Source organism: Cydia strobilella, chromosome 10 (genome assembly GCF_947568885.1).
Source record: "Cydia strobilella chromosome 10, ilCydStro3.1, whole genome shotgun sequence".
Classification (NCBI taxonomy): domain Eukaryota; kingdom Metazoa; phylum Arthropoda; class Insecta; order Lepidoptera; family Tortricidae; genus Cydia; species Cydia strobilella.
In genome coordinates this window covers 8,636,632-8,654,950 of record NC_086050.1, presented here as the reverse complement: position 1 = coordinate 8,654,950, position 18,319 = coordinate 8,636,632, and the positions used below count along the sequence as shown (strand labels likewise).

Here is an 18,319-nt window from a genome sequence, read left to right as displayed (position 1 = left end):
TCGTCTTTTCAGCCTTAAACTATATAAGAGTAATTAATACCACCATAACAATAATATCACAATTTTCCAATTGTATAATTTTACCATATGAATTGAAATATGTGACTGGTATTATCAACTCTATATAATTTCAAATTTGTTTTCGAATTTCAAATTATGATTCTATTTTATTTAGATTATGACAAAAAGTCAAATCGCAATATAGTCATCAACCGAATATTAAGCATAATGTCATTAAATTAGGGCTTATTTTACATCGAGACAACAGGTATCCTTAACTTTTTGCGGTAAGTTTAAAACTTTTTGTGAGTTAATAAGAAAGCAGAACAGCAGTATCACCTTGGCGTGTTATCGCCGATACCCGATGTATCTTTCTAAAATCCGAAGGTCATTCTGAGAGTTAACGGGACTGTATGGTCAACCGCAACCCTTGTGATAACTACATCATAATTAACCACTATATGTGCCATTTTTAACTAAAAGGATACTTATTGTCAGGTGTCAATAAGGCGCTATTCCCAAAGAGCTCGAATTTGAAATCAACCTTATCGGAAATCGACAATGTGGTACCTTTTGGTTGAAAATGTCACATATTTCAACTATATAAACCACGAAATATACATAAAAACAAGAAATCAATAAAAGATACATGAGGGAATTTTGCATCAAAACTGATAATAATTTGTGACTCATAATCGTACTACCCACACATATTAACACACTTCGTACTGGTGTCCACAATAATTGTTATTGGTCATCTATAATATTGTCTGTCAGATAAGTTACCATTTCGCCATTACATCGGAATATTGTTGTATTGGTTTAACGTATACATTCAAATCATTACCGATATTATAAGCATGACCGGTCTTGTAAATATTCCTCACGGGATTTCATCTAGAATTGGTCTCCACTCAACCGTCCTGGTATCCCCATTATGTGTAGACCTCATACATGCACGTTGACCAACATAAATAGTGCAGATAACCTTTCTGAAGTTCGAACAGGATAATCTGTTCTATTTACTGTCATTGGTTCTAATCCCATCGGGCAACACATCGGTGCCACGCCACAGCTATTAATCTAACTCGCGTACTCCCCCACCGTGCACATGTTAAGAGGTTATACTCGTATGTCGCCAGGCCACGGACAAGTCAGGGCAATCTTTGCAGGCCCCGCTGAATGTGGACCCCGGCGTGCACTCGTCGCTCAACCTGGAGGCGCTGGCGCGCGTGCCCACGGTGCCCAACATGCCCGGCGTGCCCACCGTGCCCACGCTGCCCACCATCACGGAGGCGAGGGTTACGGATGATAATGGAGATAAGAAGAAGGTAATTTTACGAGAGATTATGTATAAAAAGCGTCGGCACAGAATGCTGACAGTTTAAAAAATTCTGCGATGATTCAAAGACTGGTAGGAGACATTGTGTAGGTTCTTTTTATTTACCTATTGCCATTGTTGTTTGGTAAGTCGTCAATGAAAAATTGTTGCACAAAAAATGCAGCGGACTCGATAAATTTGGTATAATTGCTGCAATATGTATACAATTTTATTACATATCATAGGAACACAGATAACTACACTGAAGAGCAATTAAAAAGTGTACCTTTTGGTTAAAACAATTTATATTAACTACCTACAAAATTTCGATTTTCCTTAAAAATGTAGAAATCGTGCTATTTTTTCGTCCCATAATTAGAAAATGAAACAATTTTGATGATAACAACCTTTTAGTTATTATGTTATTTATTAGGTATCCAAATCTGTCGTATTTGGCTTTCGCCATGGAAGTGTCCGAAGGCCGAGGGCACGTGAGGTATAATAGTGTGAACGGCATGCGTCTAACATAATTGGCAGCATGCGTTCAAAACTCTTCATTACATATGTAGAGTCCCTATAAGCCAGCTCTCCACTGACTGACATGAGAATGTGTGGGTGTGCCGTTAGAAACGGCATATTTTTATAGTGATTTGACGTCAGGTACCGGACAACCCTATCCGCGATAAAACCCTTTCAATGGGCGACACTTAAACACGGCTAACACATTGAAAGACTTTCCCTTTTGAACTGCAAGCCCATTCATACCCTTACCTTTAACTAACCCTTACCGAAAAGCTAACCAAAAATAAGGCTAGCTCTTAATAAGGGTTATCCTTATCTTTAAGCGCTTTTTATAAAGGTTTCCCTTTGCGTGAAAGAGACAGGATTAGTATATATCTACGGTAGTGTATGAAAAGGAAAGAAAATACGTGTCTAGTCAAAGAACGCCGCCGTCGCCGCCGACGATCGCTCGGATTCGAAGTAATGTGTGCTATATGAACAAGGTAGATGACTTAAATTAGCACGCTTATATGCTAAAAGGGAAGCCCTTTATAAGGCTAACCCTTATAAGCAATATGCGAGGTGTTGGTGAGCGGATGATAAGGGTTTTGTAAGGGTATTTGGGCTACCGATTACTCAAATGTGGTAGCTTTATATAAGGGTTTTTAAAAGCAAAACAAAGGGTTTCGTCTGGCAAAGGGTATGGTGAGTTAAGCCTTATGCAATACCCTTATAAAACCCCGATAAGGGATAGCGGGCCGGTCCCTGTTTGACGTTCATGGTCACAGTTCCAGTACTAACTACACTGCAAAGTCAGCGCAGAGCTTGGCTCCACTCTTTAATTTCATGGCTCGATTATGTTTGGTATGTTCTGAGGTACATTATTTTTCATAAAGAACATCATGCTTATGTTAGTTAAAATGCTCTCTCTCTCTTAATACAGTCTTGTAAAGACAAATGAAAACCAATTCTTCTTCTATTAACTAACATACGTGTGTCATTTGATAAATAATACAACTTTATTTAAATCGTTTGATCTGAATTTACTTTGTGAATGACGAAACATTTATTTAATAGCTACACAATTCATATCATACTTCGTGAGCCAGGTATTGTGTACAAAATAATACATTTTCATACATAAGTTTTATATTTTATGCACGTAAAGAATAAGCCCTATTACTATCCTTGTGAATTCTTGGACCTATAAAAAAACTGTGACAAACAAAACAGATAATCATTACTTATCTCTTCCTTAATGTGCTGCTGTGTATATATTGTGTATGTATGTATATATATATATATATATTTATATATTTATTTGTGATATATTATTTATTTATTTATCTAAAATTTACTATATGTACTGTCTGATTAATGTATGTGTAATTCCTGTTCCTCTAATTATTTCGTGCACTACCTGTTTATAAAAACTTTTGTTCTTCATATCCTGCTACCCTAAGGTTGTCTGGAAGAGATCGCTCACAGCGATAAGACCGCCTGTTGCTACCATTATTTACATTGTAAATCTGTTTTAAAAATTTTGTTTCTTTGTGGTGCAATAAAGAATATTTATTTATTATTATTATAATATGAACTGCCAAAATATTAATAGATTTTTCCTCATTCGGTTTTTTTGTTTGTATCTATGATTGAAGTAAAAAAACATTTTTTTTACATCATTTTCGACAATAATGAAACGAGACAGTTACCTACACAGTTCTACACAGTTGTCTATTCTATTTTTAATAAAACACGTTAAAATTTGAGGATACTTCACAATCTTATAAAGTTCAAAACATCCGAAACACTTTTCGATACCAAAAAAACGATGAAGAATGCTGCCGTCGAACTTGTCGTAGAGTAAGAAGTTTTGTTTTTTCAGATTGTCACACTTCCTTATATTTCTAGGGGGAAAATGGTGTCACCAACGGCAGCAACCAGATGTCCCGCAACGTCTCATCGCCGGCCTTTAGCGCGCAAGCACCCGGGTTGCCCAAGAACGGCTCCGTGCCGTTCTTCGACCGCCAACGCAAGCATAGCACCGGCGATAGGTAATATAGGTGGACAAGGCGCCTTCGACTTTTTTCAACACATTATGTTATGGAGTTCGCTTATGTTTGTTTTTGAAAGTAGAATATCGCATATTGTACAGTAGTTGCTTTTGTGAGTGTTAGTGATTTAAAGTAAGTAGATAACCATTTTGCCTTTTTTGTTTCAGATTCAAACCGTCCTTAGCTGCTATTAAAGCTACGTCCAAAACTTCCATGAATAGTCAATATAGAATCGATGTAAGTGCAGACTAATTACGTCTATACCGTATTATTTATTATCCTTTGAAGTGGCATACGAATTTTTGAGTAATTTTAATTTTAATTAATCAAATTCCAAATTTAAATGATTAAAATTGTCCGCGAGCCGGTTCCTGCCACTTCAAGAGTTATATACCGGCACGCGCTTCAGCTTAGTTTTTTTTTGAAGTTTCGAAAGGGTTTCCAAACTTTTGAGTTGTGATTCTATGAATTGTTTAAGGTTCTATCTACACAAAAGTATTAGACCCAAAAAAACTTTTAATTTGCCAAAACTGTTAGTTTGGTCCAGTTCTAAATTCTTGATGACTTCAACCTCGTTTGGAATATTTGGATGTAAACGTAAAGGGATTATTATACTTGGCTAAATTTAGTCATCCTAATTAGACTGCATAGGATAGGAAGGACGCTCCTGATTACATTATTCTAAATTTAGTCACTGAATCGGTCAGCACTTCAATCGTATCAGTGACAAACGTTTCGAATGCAATGCCGCCAGTATTGTCTAAAAATCAAAGGATTGGCCTTGGAGCAGCCACGAGACACGTCCGCCCGTCGTCAGGTGTGCGTGGCGACCTAACTAGGATGCTAAATCATTCAGCTAAACGTGATTACACTTCACTAAATTAGGTTTCTAAATCATTTAGAATCCTAAATTTAGCCGGGTGTAATAAGCCCTTAACATAAAGCATGCCGTTGTACCAGGGCGACACGGAGAGCGTGATGTACAACTCCAAGCTGTCGGTGGCGGGTGCGCGCGAGCCGGCGCGCATGGTGCGGCCCATGTCGCGCAAGGACATCTTCTACTCCGGCTCCGTGCTCAACCTGCCGCAGTACCAGAGCCAGAAGAGCCTGCAGGCCTACAGGAACTCCGTGCTCAGCCTACCGCAGAGCAGGCAGGCCGCCGACGCGGATGCGGACGCGGAAGCTCAACGTCAGTTCACTATTTGTTTTAGCTCTATATTCCAATCGATAAGAAAGAATACTAGATTATAGATAGGATTTTAACCGATTAAGGTTAATGCCAAATATAACCTTAGATTTCATAAGTATTTCTACACAATAGAACATGAGATCCTAGAATTACATCTGTGGTGTAATTCTAGGATCTGCAGTAAAATAAACAGTAAGTTGATTCAAAGGTGGGGACTTGATAAATTTGGCTGTTTCATACGTTTTGGCTGGTCCATTTTCTATGGGAGGCTAATTTTTTTTCGCGATTTCGTGGTTGGTCCCATAGTAAAAGTTGCTCAGTATAACCCCAAAACGTACTCCCTGGCAACGGGAATGTACTTATTTTTTAGCCACCCTGTATACAAATTTCCTTACGATGTTTTCCTTCATCGAAAAACAACTGCAAAAAATATCAAAAGATATTTCCACAATTGGAGAAACTCATTATTACCAGCCGGGAGTTAAATCACGACGACCTTCGGTTTGGAGGCCGCACGCTACCAGTGATTACTCAATGCCTACTGACATTCTCTACCACCCAATCGTAGAGCTAAACAAAGACAGGTTAATATGTTTGAAAGACAAGATGAGAAATAACATTTTGAATTGTATATTTCAGAATACGACCTATGCCCTTGCTTATCGCTGCCCCAATCGTTCAAGTCCGCCCTCGGGTCCATGCTGGACGTGAGCCTGCTGCGCGACCCCGCCTTCATGCTCATCGGCGTGTCCAACATCTTCGGCATGGCCGGCCTCTACGTGCCCTTCGTGTACATCGTGGACGCCGCCATGCTTAATGTACGTAATACCAACCCTTCAAGTCCGCCCTCTGTCCGTGCCGCCTTCTAATACATGCACTAGCTTACGCTTGCTTAGCTACGCTTAACAGGACTATCGACAAAAACAAGCATTAGGGAAAACAACACTTGACAGTGTGTTAAGTAATTAGGGATGTTGACATGAATCGCGAATATATAAAATGTTATGTTTTTACCATAGCAGGGAATATTAGAAAGCTGAAAATCATATTTTGTAAGTGTAAATGCGTAATAAATTAATTAAAAATAATTTAAAAGTATTTAAAATAATGCCCAGCATCACGTGACTGCAAACGCAAATCGGACCGCGTGACGTCACGTTGTGAGAAACACGCACAGACAAGTTGTCAAACCGTGGTGAGCAGTGATGCCAGAGCACTGAAAACTAAAATACGACCCCGATCTAAAAAAGGTACGATTTTACCAAAATAAGTACAATTTCATAGTAAGGTATAAAAATACCAAAACAAAAGTCACAAATTTTTACGCAATAAAATGGTACTTTTTTGGTCTGTCACTATTATTTCTACGCCATTTTGGCATACTTTTGAACCACTCATACGAAAAGTACGTAAAATCGTACTAAAATATACGGTTTAGCCAAAAAGTACGATTTTAGTACGGTTTTGGGCGAGGTACGTTTTAAGTACGCACGCTGTTCAAAAAGTACGTAAAATTGTACTAAAAGGTACGATCTGGCAACACTGGTGGTGAGGACCACCAGGTCAGTGCCCAGGCGCGGATCCAGCCCTCAAAAAAGGTTGTGGTCACAGCCACCCGAAAACCGAAAATCGGCCAAGTGCGACTCTAAGTTCGCTCATAAAGCAATTATGAGTCATGAATGACTTTTGAATTTGATTACCTATTTCCTTTTTCCTGCGCATCAGGACTTTGGCTTTGAATTAATTCAGAGCTGATTTCGTCCAATTAAATAGTCAGTTTTGATTAAATTCCAAATCAATTTCAATCAATCTTTTTTTTTGTTTCCTATACAGCTAGTAAACCAATAGGGCCATTCTTTGAGTAGAAATCTGGTTAGCAATATCAACCTCAGGTTTATGATAGTACGCCAAAAAGTTCTTTCCACTTTCGACAGCCATATTATGGTAACGATTGCGTTGATGATGCAGCAATAACCCTCCTTCACCTAATAAGTTGTTAAAGGCTTTCAATGGTTCTTTCACAAGTCGTCCAGGGTTCGATCTACCGAAATCGGAGGCATATGGTAGGTGGAGGGTAGTGACAAATAAGGCACAATATTTGCAATAAAGTCCCTGATCTTTATGTGAAAGCACAAGCCAGTGGAATTTTTCAAGATGTGATTTTTGGACATGTTTTCTGTACATTCTTCCGTGTTTTTGCAGAACTTGGTACGGAAAATCATAGTTTGGTGGAGGCACCCAATGTTTTTCTAGTAGTACAGCTTTAGTAGCATCAGGTAATTCATGCATGTTGTTTATAGCAGAAATATAATTTCCGATATCTGAAGCAAATTCAGAGTTCAATGACAAGTCATTAATCCTAGTTGATGGCGATGACGCTGATGAAGTTGTTGCCTGATCAGAAATATAACCCATATCTAAATCGTCATTCACTTCAGCCGGAGGACTCCCAATTTCACTACCAATACTCAATGCCCCAGCCTCAACCTCAGCTCTAGGTTTTTAAAAAAAATATGTGTTAATCTTTCGCGTTGAAGCAGTATCATGACTCCGCTTACGTCCACTTGTACCACTACCCTTTTTCTCCACACTACCTCTACCCTCATCACCCTGTAAAACAATGCAACCAAAACTCAAAACAACATGCACAAGCAAGCTTTTCGAAAATATTAAAAATTGGCGTGAGGTGGGAGAGGTCTTATTTTTAAATGTATTTTATATTAGGTCCAATCTTGGTTAGCTGTAGGACTGTAACTTAAAAAAAAAATAGGTAGGCAATTTAATTACCAACGTAAACTAAATCTATTTCCTGTTCTATGAAGTTTCAACCTTTCGTTGTGTATAATTAGCATAAGCAATTATGTGTAGGTATGACGCATAGATAAATAAATAAGCATAGAGTACTCCATATACCAGTTTCCTTACTTAATATATAGTATGGTAAAGTTTGAAAATTACTAATAATACATACGTATTATGAATCATTTTTAAACTCCCTTGATCCTAATACTTAGTAAACGTAGTTACGCTTAGCTGACTTATTTCCCTATAGTATGAGGTATTCCATTACTACTCAATCGACCACTAAATATGTAGGTAAATTATTTTATATTTGACTAGGTACATAAAGAATCTACCCAATTAAAATTTTTAAATCTAAATGTTCATTCGAGATAGCATGATATGCCCCATAAATATATACCTATTGCACAGCTGCGTGAGTAGTTGTAGGATTTAATTTTCAAGATATTTACTTAGTCATTGACTAGAAGACGCCAAAAAACCCCCTCAAGAAAACAAATCACACACAACACGAAATATCATAAGTACAAATAATAAATCGATAAACAATGTAGGTATTGAATATTTTATTGGATAATTTGTAACTTTGTTTTATTATAAAAGTAATATACATAGAGTAGCTTACTTACACGTCGAGAAACAATCAGAGCGATAAATTGCTCTGATTGTTTAGGTAAACCCTGGCCGAAATTAACAAAAAACAAAGTTAAAATAAAGTTACAAATGATATATAGAGTAGGGCATTGCATTAGAGCGGTAAAATAGCAATAATTTCATTAAAATAACTTACCATTGTGTCGAAACAACAATCACACTATCACAGCTATTTTACCCTGACTGACATTAACAAAAAACTTTTAAAGAATGGCGGCTTGCCTCGGAACTTTTGGCATTTTGGCGGGAATCTACATGTCCATGCATACAACTCAATACACTCTTGCTTTTAAATTAGTAGATCTGTCTATTGTCTATGGTCTGCGCGAGTGCGCGCTTCCAACCAGTAGTCATCTCTTTTTTTCTAATACATATTCATGCGCCAAAAAGAAACAGATAATATGTTGTCAAAAATGTGACAAAAAGTATCACCATTTTTGTCTATGGCTCTTTGCTGCGTTCCGAATCACGCACGATTCATTGTTTTTATTTTTTATTTTATGAAGGCCTATCGATCTCAATATACCGTGAAAGTGTAAAAAAGGTTGTGGGCATGCCCATCTTGCCCACAACGGTGGATCCGCGCCTGTCAGTGCCAGAGTTTATTTATCACATCGTTACGTCATCAAGATCACGTGACAGCTTGGAGCGTTTTTGCGCGAAATTTAAACAGTAAACTAATTAGTCGATTTCTTATTAAAAATTAATGAATAAAAATTTAAAAAAAGTTTTTGCAATAATTACGTGTCTATCTATAAAATGAAAACAGTTCTAAAAAATTTTCAACGTCCCTATTATATTTAATAACTGCTTTGCTCCAAACTAGTATGTAGTATGCCGTATTACGTGATAGTATAAACATGTCTATGATAGACTAAGCAATGTCTAGCTGTAATAACATTAGTCAGTAAAATGGTTTAAATTTCTAACCTCATAAGCGGCTATATTTACATTAGGTATTTTATTATGCAGGTTTGTAAACTTCTTCTTATCCTTTTCGTCAATTTGAGTAAATATGTTTCTTCTGAATTTCCTCGTTTATGCTGTACGAATTCAACTTGTGACAAATATTGTGTATTTTTATATTTCAGGGTGTAGAGTCATCGCAAGCTTCCTTCCTCCTATCCATCATCGGCATCACGAACACAATCGGCCGTATCGCTTGCGGCTGGGTCGCTGACTTCCCCTGGATGGACTCACTGTTGCTCAACAATGTCTGCCTTGTTATTGCCACGGTAAATGCTACTTTATGTTAATGTTATTAGGTTCACATCGGCATCACACAATCGGGCGTTTATCTTGCGGCTAGGGCCTAGGTCGCTGATTTTTCGTGAATTATAGACTCACTGTTGCTCAACAATGTCTGCCTTGTTATTGCCACGGTAAATGCTACTTTATGTTAATGTTATTAGGTTCACATCGGCATCACACAATCGGGCGTTTATCTTGCGGCTAGGGCCTAGGTCGCTGATTTTTCGTGAATTATAGACTCACTGTTGCTCAACAATGTCTGTCTTGTCATTGCCACCGTAAATACGAGTTTATGTAAAGGATACTAGGTTGACATCGGCACCACAAACACAAATAAGCATATAAACAATCATCATGATAAAAATGTTTTTACTATTTTCAGATATCTGTTGCCGCGACGCCATTCTGCGCATCTTACGGTTCTTATGTCGCGGTGGCCATTTTCTTTGGGATCGCTATTTGTAAGTTGTATTATAATATTACTAGCTGTTGACCGCGACTTCGTACGCGTGGATTTGTATGTTGGTGGTTATATATACTACATGAGCTTAAAATAAAATTAGGACCACGACAAACTTTCAACCCCTTTTTAGGGGATGAGTTTTTAAAAAAGCTGAAATCGCTTTTGTTGTATTCTAATAACATGCCTTTATGCAAAAATTCAAGTCGCGCACTTAAAAAAATGTTTGACCTCCATAAAAACTTTCTACCCCTTTTTCACCACCTTAAGGGATGAATTTTCAAAAACGCTGAAATTAGCTTTCTTCCCTTTTAATGAAATACCTTTTTACGAAGTTTCAAACTCTTAGTTTAAAATATAATTTGGACCCTATACAAACTTTCAACCCCTTTTTAACCCTTTCTAAGGAATGAATTCTTAAAAACGCTGAAATTACTTTTATTTTATTGTAATAATATGCCTTTATATATAGATTCAAGTCCCACACTCACAAAAATATTTGATCTCCATACAAACTTTCAACCCCTTTTTCACCACCTTTGGGGATGAATTTTTAAAAACGCTGAAATGTGTTTTCTTGTTTTTTTTTATTATAATTAATAAACATGTATATTTTAAAATTTGAACCCCAAGACAAACTTTCATCCCCTTTTTAACTCCCTTAGGGATTGAATTTTCAAAAACGTCAATATTTTTTTTTTGTAATCGGCTATTATGCCTTTCTAGGAAGTTTCAATGTATTTCTAATGGATTCAAACTTTCAACCCCTTTTTAACCCATTAAGGGGATGAATTGTTAAAAACGCTGAAACCACTTTTCTTGTATTTTAATAATATGCCTTTATACGAAGTTTCAAGTTCGGCACTCAAAAAAATTTATGATCTCCATACAAACTTTCAACCCCTTTTTCACCACCTTAGGGAATGAATTTTGAAAAACCCCTTCTTAGTGGATACTAACGTTATAAAAGCTACCTATTGTGAAAAATTCAGCTCTTTAGGTCCAACGGTTTGGGCTGGGCGTTGATTTAAGTGAGTCAGTCAGTCAGTCAGGACTTTTACATTTATAGATATAGATTATACAACCCGAAAACTTTAAATAGTTCATATATACTGTTCTATTTGCTATAGGCCAGGTTTACTCATGCGTATTTGAGTGATATACCTATCTATATATAAAATGTCTGGGACACTGTACGGGTTCATTGTACGGAAAAGAAATCTATAAGAAAACATAAAAAAGTATGATATCCACGTAACATAGTTACTTTGTCGACTCGATGGACCTGCAGTTCTGTTTGCGGGCGTTCAAAATGTTCGTTAACTATTTGGATGAATGCCGCCAAGCACACTGACCGTTGATACGTTTAATATTTCAGCGGGCTACATCTCCCTAACGTCCATCATCCTGGTGGACCTGCTGGGGCTGGACAAGCTGACGAACGCGTTCGGGCTGCTCATCCTGTTCCGTGGCGCGGCCGCTATCGTGGGCTCGCCGCTAGCCGGCGCCGTGTACGACGCCACCAGGAACTACGACGCCTCCTTTTACATGGCGGCCGCCTTCTTCCTCGCTGCCACGCTCACTTCCTTTGCTGCTCCCTTGTTCAGAAGGTAAATACGGTTACATTTTCCAGTAAAAATCAATCGGTCACTTCCTACGAGAGAGTTAGATTTAGGTTTTTATTAATATTGCTTTGTTTTATCACTGACGGTGCCAGATCCTCGTTGGGTGTCCTACCTCCAGTGTCAGTTTGACGTGGTATTTTTGGGACAGCCTGTATATCTATTTTGTAGGAAATTTTATACAGATTATTTACGTTAAATACCGTTTACGAGTTATTTACGAAAAACTAAAAATAACGACCTTAGGATTGATCAGGGTTTGTGCACAAATCACGCGAGGTTCGATAGGGGGGAGGGGGGTCACGAAAAAATCACGACAGATCACGTTGAAGGAGGGGGGGCGGGGTATAAAGGAGACCTCACGTGTATTTTTCTACAGAGAACGAAACTAAGAAGAAAGAAGAAAAAAAAATATCCGGTCAAAAAGTAGCCAAAAAAACCTTGCGTGATTTGTGCACAAGCCCTTATAAGTAACTTTCCCGCTTTAAAATCTTTTTAAATATGGGCTCTAGCAGAAAGTGTACATAATCTTTTTTGTAGACAATTTTATGTAGGTTATGTTTGTAAAAGAACATTTTTTTTGCTACGGGCCACCGTTTACGAGTTATTTACGAAAACCTGTGGAAAGGGACCTTTAACCCCGGTTCGGTTTTGTACATAGGAGCGGTTTTCAAAATCACTTCGCTTTCGAAGTCACTCCAATGGGCCCGGAAACCCAATACTGATGCCTTAAAAAATTACGATTATCATTCGACGAATCAAAACAGCGTCACGTATCGAAATACCGAAACCGAGTTCATCCACATTTTGCAAATCGAGACGCCTAATTTTCGACACGTTCCCCAGGAAACCCGACGAAGTCCAGCAGCCGGTGGACGTGCTGACCCCCATCGACGAGGACCTGGAGGAGGCGGACGAGGACCCCGACGACACGCCCATCACCATGGGCATGGCGCGCGGCACGGCCACCGCTCCCGCCATCACCCGCACCGCCGCCTCGCCCACCGAGCCCGCCCCCGTCGCCGAGCTCAGCCAGCGGGAGAGTGTACTCTAAGGACACGATATAAGGTCGGATTCGCCTCGAACGTTCAAGGGGCCGAGGGAGTTAAACGTGTCTTTTGACGCGATACCACAGAATAAATAATAGTACTCTAGGTACAGAAGATTCACTCTCTAACAAAACGCGTCAATTATTACAGATATGATCGCTAGGTGACGCAAGCGCGAGCAGGCGTCCGTTCCGTAGCGGTGCGCGGCAAATACTATGGCTAGACACCAAAATAGGTGTGGGCCGCATGTACTTGTAGCGACGCGACGAAATCGCGGAGTGAGCCACGCCTGGCGATACGTGGCATGTACGAAGTTGCGGAAAGTTTCCAAAAAACTTGACAAGAAATAAACGAAAAGAAAATTGTTGAAATGGAATTTTTTATTATGAGAAGTTATTTCATGTGGAAATTTCGTGACTTTGGAAACTCTCCGACTGCTCATCGGTATACGTAGCGATACGCGAAATCGCTGTATATTTTTTAAAGATAAATGTGTTATACTCTGTCGACTTGGTCAGTAGAAGAAGGCGTGAAATACAAAATTTGCATGGGAGGTCGATCCTTCGCGCCTACATTTTTATAATTTGCCGCTCTTTCCTACTGACAAACCTAGCTTGCCAGTGTATAATTTTGGTCACGAGAGAAAACTGCACATTTAAGAGGAGCAATAAAACTGCTGAAGTCAATGCTCAATATGGCATAGTTGCGAGGCTCCATAAAAAGGCTGTTATGAAACTTGTACAAATATTTTGATAGGAACCTTAGCGACTTTGCCATAAGAAGCATTTTTAAATGGCAGTTTTATAAAACCTTACCTTTCACACTAGGTATAGGTAACATATAAGTATAGTTATAAATATAAAGCGTTGTTGGCATTAAGCAAAAAGTACGTTCAACCTTAATGATACCTAGGTTGGAAATATATAACATCCAACAATTGCATCACAGTAAAACCTATCGTATTTATTTTCCTAAGGGTTTATTTTTCTAATTACCGAATACATATGAGTTTTACATATGTGCAAATACATCGTTGTGTCCATTACTCATTAAACTAACCTAAGTTTTAATTAAATATGTACAGATTGTATTGATATGGATCACACAAAGCCCGTAGTTCAGTTTGTTTAAATTTAAAGTAATGCTTTGCTATGTATCTTCGGTATTTATATTAATAACAAAAATACGATCTCATAGCCCGAAGATACTAGCAAAGACCACTGACAGTTATGACCAATATTTTTACCGCAAGTTTTTACCTTAGTATTTTAACGACAAATACACCAATATCGATAATTGCCGTCTTGCAAGCCCATTTTGGAATGTGGCTGATTGGTCTATGTGTAGATCTTCAATTATAGTCTTCATCTTCTTTTATGCCTAAGACAGTAATCTGTTAAACAAAAGCCTGTGTATCTATTGTGACGGGCTCTAAGCTTCCAACTTTGGCATGTGGCAAAGCCATAATGCCGTTTAAAAAATAACTGAATCGCGATAGTACTAGAGTTAAAATCTTTCTGACAGCTCATTCAAGATAACACAGTTTGGTAATGTGGTTCGGTCGACCACCCCGATATAGGCGAGAAGATGAAGACTATACTTACATTGTTTATATTTTTACAAATGTATTGTGTTGGCCATACTATTAAATAAATAAATTTGGAAAGCGTGGGGCTATCTGGAATTAAAATAATTATTTATAAGTGGAAAAAATTCATTACACCGTATAAAACATTTGTTCCAACGAGCAGTGTATTTTCAAAAGGGCTTATTTTTGTAGGGTTTTCGTATAGAAATGAGCTCTTTTGAAAATGCACTCCTCAACTATAGAAATAGTGAAAATATGCGACCTGAACATTTATAATCCTTTTAGTGTCAACTAACCCCACGGATTTCGTATAGGGGGCAAAATTATTTTCGTTGTCTTGTTTTTTGTCCCCAAAAAATGTGACGGAGTGAAGATTTTTGTATGCGATACAATTTAGTTTTTAATGTTTCTCATTTAAAATATAATCTACAGCTAGAAAGACATGCGATATCACTTGACTTTTTTATTTATTTGATAGAAGACGTATGTATACACGTAGTCAGAAACAAGACAAGGAATAGAATTTTGACCCGACTCACGATACGGCACCTTACGAGATTCTAAATAATATAAATATTGCCGTGTTCAAGATGATATTCAACTATTTAATAAGAATGTGGCGTACCACATTTTGATAGTGGAATTGACTGCAAGCAATAATTTTACACAGATCCGTTGCACATTTGTCTAGGGAACTAATTCTGACGTGCCATATGTAACGTGCGTTGTGGTGCTAGCGGTGACACCGATCGAAACTACCACTCAATACTCAGAAGGAAATGCTTAAGAGGAAACAGGGGGTTGACAACGTCTTGTAAGAGGAAAATATAAATTTAGAATATTTAGAAAGTGCGAAGGTGATCGATTCGAAGTCTAAAATGTCATTAGCAATAATATTTGTACTTATAGGCTGTAAGTACTTAGATTCAAAACAATATAAAAAGCAAAAAAATATTAGATCCTTTCATCTTACCCTTTTCAACAATCCAAATATATATCGTACTTCCTCTGACAGTTGAAATTTCTAAAAGAGACAATAAATGATTTATTTATCTAAATACGCCTAATTTCATAGGACTCCGTGTTAGAATTATATTTTCCTATTAATTGTGGATTACACAAAATGAATCTAGTATTTTGACATGCATGTCGTTTTGTAAATAGTACCATTAAATAATGCACAATTGTATATACACAAGTAGGTAGGATGTTTGAAACAATCATGGCACTTGACTACGTATACAATCTCGAACACTTCCTCGCTTTATGGCACCTCTACACTATCGGCGATGATAGACGATGAGTGGCGCGCACGATAGTGTAGAGGGCATACTCGGCAATCCCGGCCAGTCATCGTCTATCATCGCCTGCGACCCGTGCGTTGTCGGTTTTTTGGGCACGCATCAAAGGGATTCGCCGGGTGGCTGCGTTGTACAGGCGATCATCGCCGATAGTGTAGCGGAGGCATTAAACGTAGCTTGCAACTATCCTCTTATTGTCATTGACATAAGGTTGAAAATGTCAACCTTACAGTAAGGATGGCAAATGAACTGCTGTACGATAGAACTAAGAAGACTATAAGTCATTTTAATGATACGCGAATAGATCGGTATATTTGTATTGTGTGTTTACTGTAAGATACATTTTGAAACTTGCTATAGCAATGTGTTGAATTTTCGAGCTTGGCTTTTTCCTTATATTTCTTGTGAAGTTTAGATACTGTTTACGTCTTCGGGGTCATTTTCGTTGAGATTTTTGTCTCGACGGCGTTAGGTAGGTAGGTAAGTGAATTGTGAACCGCCGTGAAATCTATGTCATCCTATCGATATCCTCATTTTGAAGTAGTAGTGGTGTAGACCTGCATCGTTCCACGTGCCATGGACACGAACAAGTTTGTAAATAAGTGGGTAACGTAGGAGACAGTGAGTAACGCAACGCAGTCAATTTTCGACTCCCGGGACTGGGACTTGCCACTCATGTAGCGGACGCAGAGTACCTATATATTAATATATTTTTGTGTAACTGTATATATATTTTTCTGTCAATAAACTGCATAATTTAGCTGTAAGTTGTACGTATAGGAGCGCATAAGGGTTTAAGGAGGTAGGAAATGGTATTATGTGATAAATATAATACAAATACCGATTATTTGTTTTGTAACACTTATAATATTTTATTGATAATGATATGCCTATTATGAAATATATAATATTAAAATTAGGTTTTCATTTATAAGGTTTATTAAAGTGGGATAATGTTACAAATTGTATAAAAAAATCTTATTAAGGATTATTCTGAAAGTTAGTAATGTTACTGTTGTTATAGCTTTATGTAAAAAACCAAAAGTGTTATTATGTTTTTAAGATTGAAAAAAATAAAGTGTCATGTGAACTATACCGGGGTTAGATAATTATGTGCTTATGCCAATGTGATGAAGTCCGAAACGCATCAAATGTCCGAGGATCATTGGTTTTTATTTAGTTAAGACTCAATTTATGTCTATGTATTTTAATATCTAGTTCAATTTTACTTGGCAAAAATGTTATGTTATGTATTTAATTCAGTATTGGTTAATAAGTATTGTTTTTATCTAAGAAACGCTGTTTACGCATTAATCGGCTAAACAATCGCATACAAGTTTAAATAAATACTTCCAGGTCGGCGTAGGTACCGAAAGTTGAATCCAACAGAGCCACTACGCTGCAAAACTACCTATCCCTCAAATATTATTTGCCGTAGTTTTTGCTCGTAAATAATGATTGGTTCATTTTTATAAGATAGACTGTCTCATCCATCATTAAGTACAGATTCTAACTAAGCTCTATGATTATATTGCTACCTACGCTGTATGAAACCTTTTTTAATTAAGTGTGTTTTATAAAGCTTAATAGCGATAGCTATTTTCGTGCAATCAAAGTATAAAATGACAATGAAAATGGTTTAATGCTAAAGAGCATTGTTCTACATGTGGTGCAGGGTGTGGTGTAATCCAAGTCGCTTAGACTCATATTCAGATAATTTCAGACATATTTCATGAGCTATACGCGCTGTAGTTTAAATTAAGATTTAGAAAACGCTGTTTAACAATCTTCCAGGCCGCACCAATCTACAAGATTTCCCCAAAAAATCCAAATAATATATTCCAATTAAGTAATCCAGCTTTGATGATTCATTTGAAGACAAGTCACATGTCTCGAAAGTCAAATCTAATTTGAACCTTAAATTGGAATGCTGAGGTGGAAATTCTATTGGCTTGTATGTGATCTATGCCTGGAAAAGGGTTAAAGCGCATAGAACATGGAGAATAAAGGAAAATTTGCAGCACTTTAACTATTTCGAATTTCAGACAGTTCTGACTGAACTACAAATAAATTGTACTCGACAAGGTAATGCCAGTGCCACATAAAGAGGAACATGTTAGTTATCATGTGTAAACAGCTTCATTTCAAAGTAAGGGAACCGAGTTATAAAGCAACCGCTTCAATAAATGTACAAAACGTGCTATTTGTTGACTATATCCACCGAAACTTTTGTATATAACAGACTCATTAAATATAATGATGACTGAATTGTTGTGTTATTGTAAAAAATACCTTCCCATAATCAGATGCGGTAGAGCGTGATAGACATTGGCATGAAAGAACTCTAGGTTGTATGTGTGAAAAGCTTTACCCAAAAATATGTTGAAAATTGTTTGTAGGGTACCTCAAAAGGAAAAACGGACCCCCTATAGGATCACTCGTGCGTCTGTCTGTCTGTCTGTCCGTCTGTCACAGCCTATTTTCTCCGAAACTACTGGACCTATTAAGTTGAAATTTGGTATTCATA

The 18,319-nt window shown here is 37.5% G+C and overlaps 1 protein-coding gene across 6 annotated transcripts in view; it reads left to right on the top strand.

Moving 5' to 3' along the window:
• The window catches only part of LOC134744554 (monocarboxylate transporter 3), a 71,124-nt gene extending 53,064 nt beyond the window's left edge, over positions 1–18,060 (top strand). For 2 of the 6 annotated variants that reach the window (XM_063678384.1, XM_063678385.1), the window contains exons 6-15: positions 1,143–1,331; positions 1,755–1,817; positions 3,734–3,876; positions 4,044–4,113; positions 4,837–5,065; positions 5,705–5,883; positions 9,613–9,756; positions 10,155–10,233; positions 11,611–11,842; positions 12,701–18,060. In XM_063678384.1, coding sequence (XP_063534454.1) covers positions 1,143–1,331; positions 1,755–1,817; positions 3,734–3,876; positions 4,044–4,113; positions 4,837–5,065; positions 5,705–5,883; positions 9,613–9,756; positions 10,155–10,233; positions 11,611–11,842; positions 12,701–12,908 — 1,536 coding nt within the window. In that variant the 3' untranslated portion in view covers positions 12,909–18,060. The remainder of the gene's footprint in view (positions 1–1,142; positions 1,332–1,754; positions 1,818–3,733; positions 3,877–4,043; positions 4,114–4,836; positions 5,066–5,704; positions 5,884–9,612; positions 9,757–10,154; positions 10,234–11,610; positions 11,843–12,700) is intronic. The other 4 variants (XM_063678388.1, XM_063678389.1, XM_063678386.1 and 1 more) reach the window with 3 other exon arrangements.
• Positions 18,061–18,319: the final 259 nt, after the last annotated feature.